The 5,790-nt window shown below is 39.7% G+C and overlaps 2 protein-coding genes across 2 annotated transcripts in view; one reads left to right on the top strand and one right to left on the bottom strand.

Moving 5' to 3' along the window:
* Positions 1-2,897: 2,897 nt before the first annotated feature.
* LOC122640404 (probable trafficking protein particle complex subunit 13 homolog) overlaps positions 2,898-5,790 on the bottom strand; it is a 29,068-nt gene continuing 26,175 nt past the window's right edge. The window contains exon 12 of the mRNA XM_043833578.1: positions 2,898-3,141. Coding sequence (XP_043689513.1) covers positions 3,121-3,141 — 21 coding nt within the window. The 3' untranslated portion in view covers positions 2,898-3,120. The remainder of the gene's footprint in view (positions 3,142-5,790) is intronic.
* Positions 3,485-4,618, top strand: LOC122640406 (stem-specific protein TSJT1-like). Its single transcript, XM_043833580.1, has 4 exons — positions 3,485-3,726; positions 3,856-4,096; positions 4,200-4,320; positions 4,415-4,618. Exons 1-4 carry the CDS (start codon positions 3,509-3,511, stop codon positions 4,615-4,617), a joined length of 783 nt encoding a protein of 260 aa, XP_043689515.1. The 5' UTR covers positions 3,485-3,508; the 3' UTR covers position 4,618.

Genomic DNA, 5,790 nt, shown 5'->3' with positions numbered 1-5,790 from the left:
ATCAAATCCCTCCCCCACCCCGCACCAAAACAAAGAAACAAGAAACAAGAAAAAGACACTGTACATACTTCTTATCTATTGGTTTTCTGTGTTTTTTTTCCTTTCAATGCTTATCTAGTGAAGTAGATGTTGGACTCCTGTCACTGTTTACTCCCAGCGTTTGTGTAATTTGAAACATGAATAAAAAACGTTTCCGTCCTTCTCTCTCTCATTTGGTCTCTTTTCTCAAGAGAAAATCTCTTCAATCGTAGGATCTGATCCTTTGATTGGATTGGGGAAAAGGTATTTTCATATTTTTGACAAAAACCAGATCAATTGTATTTACCGTAATGCCAACACCATCGGTTTGTATTTATAGTAATGTCAACATCATCTGTCTTTTGTTGCGTGTGTAAATGCCTCTCTTCATCCTTAAAATGCCAGTGAGTGGGATCGGTGTGGCAGGTAACTATACAAGCAGATGGTTCGAATTTTTTTCGATCACAAATAATAGGGGATGAGAGTTAATGATGATGTTCACATTTCATAGAGTCCAATCACAAGGTTCCCTCTTCATGATGGGTGAAGAAAAAACTTAATCAAATCAGTAGTTGATTTTCCCTCAACCGATCGTGTCTACCAAAGAAGCATATAGTCACATTGTATATGAATATTATTGCTTACAGAATTTTTAAGCAATAATAATCATTAATTAAGAGTTGAAAGTATTATAATTGATGAGTTAGGCCTCATCACAATGGATTATAGGGTGGATTTAACATTCATCAGAGATGCCCTCTTTCTCCATACATCTTCTCCTTGGTCCTTGAAGTACTCTCTCAAGTATCTAGTGATGTATTGATCAACAGCTTATCTCTCCTGTCCCCAAGTGTAAGCATATCAAGTTTTCTTGCCTTCATAGATGATCTTACGATATTCTCCAAAGCAAACATCACCTCCATCGAGACCATTATGTTTTGTCTACAACACTTTTGAGGAAATGTCAAGTCTTAGCATCATCCCCAACAAATCTCTCTTGTTCCTTGCCGGGGTGTCAGAATCTGTCAAGGCTTCTTTGATTGAGAAGTCAGGCTTCTCCATTGGACTCCTTCCAATCAAGTATCTGGGTCTCCCTTTGATTACTTCTAAATTGTCCACCCACCATTGCACCCCATGTTTGATCTTATTTGTAAAAAAGGCTTCAAATTTGGAAAGACAAGCTTCTCTCCTACGCAGGTTGCTTGGAGCTTGTCAGATAAGTTGTTCAATCTTTTTACAGTTATTGGTCTGGTTCTTTTGGGCTGCCTCAAGCAACCATCAAAGAGATGGAATCCCTTATGTCTGCTTTCCTCTGGAAAAGGATTTGACTCTTTAAGATTTCTTCATCCTACTAGCTGGATTATAGTTTGCCTCCCCAAAGCAGAGGGAGGTCTTGGTTTGAGAAGGATCAAAGAAATCTACTCAACCGGTATCATCAAATTGATTTAAAAATTTGTGTTCAAGCAGAAAAGTATTTGGGTGGATTGGATTTACTCGTGCCTCCTTCACCATGACTCCATATGCACTGTCCCTTCCTCCTTTGATGCTTCTTGGGTCTGGCACAAGATTTTTCAATATCGGTCCATTGCTCTTGGAGCCATCTCCACCATTAGTGATGATGGTTCCTCTACCTCTCTTTGGCTTGACCATTGGCACCCTATGGGGGTGCTCCTCAACTCAGTTAGTGCCAGAGCCATCAATAGTGCGGGTCTCTCCAAGCAGTCTATGGTCACCGATATCATTAGCCTTGGTGATTGAACCCCTCCGACTTCTTTAGTCTATGCTCCTCAACTCAGTTAATGCCAAAGCCATCTATAGTGCAGGTTCGCCAAGTAGTCTATGGTCGCCAAAATCATTAGCTTTGGTGATTGGCCCCCTCTGACTTCTTCTCCCTCACTCTCAGTGGTGTGGAACTCTTTGACCCCCTTGGATATTAGGCTTCATGGTAATGGAGATAGGATAGTCTGGACCCCTGCCTCCTCAAGCCTATTCAACTCCAAAGTGGCATGGAACCTTCATCTGTTCTAAGGGCTCCTTACAGCTTTGGTGCAAGCTTGTCTAGTTTAAGCACCATATCCCCTACCACAACTTCACGGTTGCAAGTCCTCTTTAACTGCCTTCCAATGCAGTCTTTCCTCATCCATCGCCAAATCCTAGTGTCCCCCTCTTGTTGCCCATGTTGGAATGCTGAGGAAGATATTGACCATATATATATATTTTTTACTGGTCCCCTATCCTCCTCCATTTGGAAAAGGGTCCTTACAAAATATTGACCCAAGAATCATAAGGTTCTCCCTTTTCAACAAGAATGGATTTGGGTGCATATTTACTTTGTCGATTCTTCTATTTTCAATGTCATGGGCAAATTCGCCTTTAGTGTTGCCATCAAATAGATTTGGATGGAGAAAAATATTAGAAAATAGTTCCCTACCTCTCGATCCTTTCAACAGATTTGGGACACCATCTCTTTTGACATTAGAAACAAGTTCTCCTCCATCTCCTCCCGATATATTGATTCTCCAAAGAACAAACTTATTGTTGCTTCTCGGGATCTTTCTCCCTCTTTTCTACAGGGCTCTCCCTCCCCCTGAGGGTCTTGCCTTGCTTTGTGTAATTTTTGATTTTTCCTTTTCCCTTTCTTGGGCCCCCTGTATTCTTTCTTCTCTTTGGTAATAAATTATCTATTTATCCAAAAAAAAAAAAAAAAAAAAAAATTAACTTCCTTACTCTAAAGGGGAAAAAAATTACCAAGTTCAACAACATCAAACTGAATGATTGGAAGAAAAAAATAAAGCTTGAGAAGTTACAACAAATACTGCTGCAGCAAGGCTTGATGGAGTTAAGGATCAATAGAAAGATCCAGGGTCGGGCAAATGTTCTCCAGTTTCAAGAGAGAAAGCCTTCACTGGTCATCAAGTCAAATCTCCCAGGTGTAATAGTGATTAAATGAATGATCAAATGGATCTCTCTCTCAATAAAAAAATTGTGGGCTTTTGACATGTTTGGTTTTATAAACAAGACCAATCCCAAGCTCCAAGAGAGGACGTAACAACCAGCTTCTGCAGACCGGTACTCCATGGCTGTAGCAGCCCCACGAATAAATCAATATGCATCAACAAATATCTGCAACAAAAGAATATCTGACATGTCATCCGGTCAATCACCTGATCTTTACCAGCCAAAATTAAATAATAATGGAAAAAGAATCTTATCCAGTCAGCTTGCACAGATATCTAAGTTTTTGGATAATATCTGACATGTCATCCGGTCATCACATTTCCATTTCTTGGTGTCTTCTTCGTGTGCTTTCAACAAACTCTAATAAGGCTAAAGGCTCTCATGTCTATCTACCTATAAATACTCTTACCTATCTCCGTCTTCTTCAATTCATCGTGTCCTCTTTTATTCTCATTCAATTTCACTATTCTTGTTTCGAATTTAGTTTCTGAAAATCTCAAATTCGAGTGTTCCAATCTCAAAGAAGAAGAAGATGTTGGCGATCTTTAACAAGACATTAGCTCATCCACCAAAGGAGCTACACAGCCCTGATTCTTCGAGGAGTGCTAAAAAGTCTAATCTAATTCCAGAGGAGATTCTCAAGGATTTTCTCTCTTCTCATCCTGATAATGCCTTTTCCATGTCCTTTAATAGTGCTGCTGTGCTCGCTTATGTTCGTCCTGACCTAATCTACTCCCTCCACAATCAAAGGTATTCATATTGTGTGATTTTATTTGTTGCTTTTGAATTTCTTCAAGTTTAGATCTGAAATCAAACTGATTATTAGAGATAAGAAGGAAGCAATATTGAAGATTTGTTGGAATTAAAACAAAATTGCAGGTTGTTCTGTGGATATGATGAGATTTACTGTGTATTTATGGGGAGCTTGAGCAACCTGTGCAGTCTCAACAGGCAGTATGGGTTGACAAAGAACACCAACGAGGCCATGCTTGTCATTGAAGCTTACCGTACCCTTCGAGACAGGGGACCTTACCCTGCTGATCAGGTCATCAAGGAACTCGATGGAAGTTTCGCCTTTGTCGTCTTTGATCGCAAGGACGGCACCGTTTTTGCTGCTCTCGTATGTTCTTTCTCTCTCTCTCTCTCTTTCATAATCTCAACTAATTAAAGAACATCTAATGAATGGCTGACAAAGAACACTACCTGTTTGTGTTTATGAACAGAGTTCGGATGGAGGAGTTAAGTTGCACTGGGGAATCGCAGAAGATGATTCGGTGGTGATTTCTGATGATTTGAAAGTCATTAAAACAAGCTGTGGCAAATCCTTCGCACCTTTCCCTACTGGTATGTGAGAAGACATAAGAAAGTTTAATTTTTTCTTCCGTCCTTAATACATAAAGAATGAACATGAATTGTTTGGGATTTGGTGTTGTTGCAGGGTGTATGTTTCACAGTGGAGGAGGGTTAACAAGCTTTGAGCATCCGATGAACAAGGTGAAGGCAATGCCGAGGGTAGATAGCGAAGGTGTCATGTGTGGGTCCATCTTCAAGGTTGATGTCTTCTCCAGGAACAGTACCATGCCTCGTGTTGGAAGCGAAGCTAATTGGGCTGCTTGGAACTCATATGACCGCCATCACTGATGTGACTGGAAAATATCAAATCCCTTCCCCACCCCGCACCAAAACAAAGAAACAAGAAACAAGAAAAAGACACTGTACATACTACTTATCTATTGGTTTTGTGTTTCTTTTTTCAATGCTTGTCTAGTGAGTAGATGTTGGAAATTGGAATGCTCCTGTCACTGTTTACTCCCAGCGTTTGTGTAATTTGAAACATGAATAAAAAACATTTCTTTTCTGCTCTCTCTCTCCCATATGGTCTCTTTTGCTTCCATGTGATGAAGTTATCATGTACCCTATCCCTTCTCACCATGGGTGAAAGAGAAAATTTCGTCAATAGTAGGATCCAATCCTTTAGACTGTATTGGGGAATGGGTATATTCATATTTTTGATAAAAACCAGATCTTTTGTTTGCTTCTGTAAATGCCTCTCTTCATCCTTAAAATGGCCAGAGGTGGGATCGATGTAGACACCTAACTATACTGGCAGATGATCCAAAATTCTTTTCGATCACAATTAATAGAAGATGAGAATTAATGATGATATTCATATTTCATAGAGTGCAATCACAAGGATCTCTCTTCATGATGGGTGAAGAAAAAACTTAAAACGAATCAGTAGTTTATATTCCCTCAACCGATAGTGTCTACCAAAGAAGGATACAGCCACATTTTTTAGTAGTACACTTATATCCACAACAGATAGTTTTCACCTAATTCCCTAATTCCCTAGGAAGATATGCTCAAGACAATCCAATGAGATGATCCCAAGTTTCTAATATTACCCATATACTGCCTTACAGAAATTTTAAGCAATAATAATCATTAATTAAGAGTTTGAAAGTAATAATCAAAATTGATGAGTAAAGCCTCATCACAATGTCTACAATACTTTTGAGGATACGTCGAGTCTTTGCATCATCCCCAACAGCTCTCTTGTTCCTAGCCGGGGTGTCAGAATCAGTCAAGGCAACTTTGATTGAGAAGTCAGGCTTCTCCATTGGAGTCTTTCCGATCAAGGATCTGGGTCTCCCTTTGATTACTTCTAAATTGTCCACCCACCATTGCACCCCATGTTTGATTTTATTTGTTAAAAAAACTTCAAATTTGGAGAGGCAAGCCTCTCTCCTACGCAGGTTGCTTGGAGCTTGTCAGATAAGTTGTTCTGTCTTCTTACAGTTATTGGTCCGGTTC

Source organism: Telopea speciosissima, chromosome 9 (assembly GCF_018873765.1).
Source record: "Telopea speciosissima isolate NSW1024214 ecotype Mountain lineage chromosome 9, Tspe_v1, whole genome shotgun sequence".
Lineage (NCBI taxonomy): Eukaryota > Viridiplantae > Streptophyta > Magnoliopsida > Proteales > Proteaceae > Telopea > Telopea speciosissima.
This window is presented reverse-complemented; position numbering and strand designations above follow the sequence as displayed.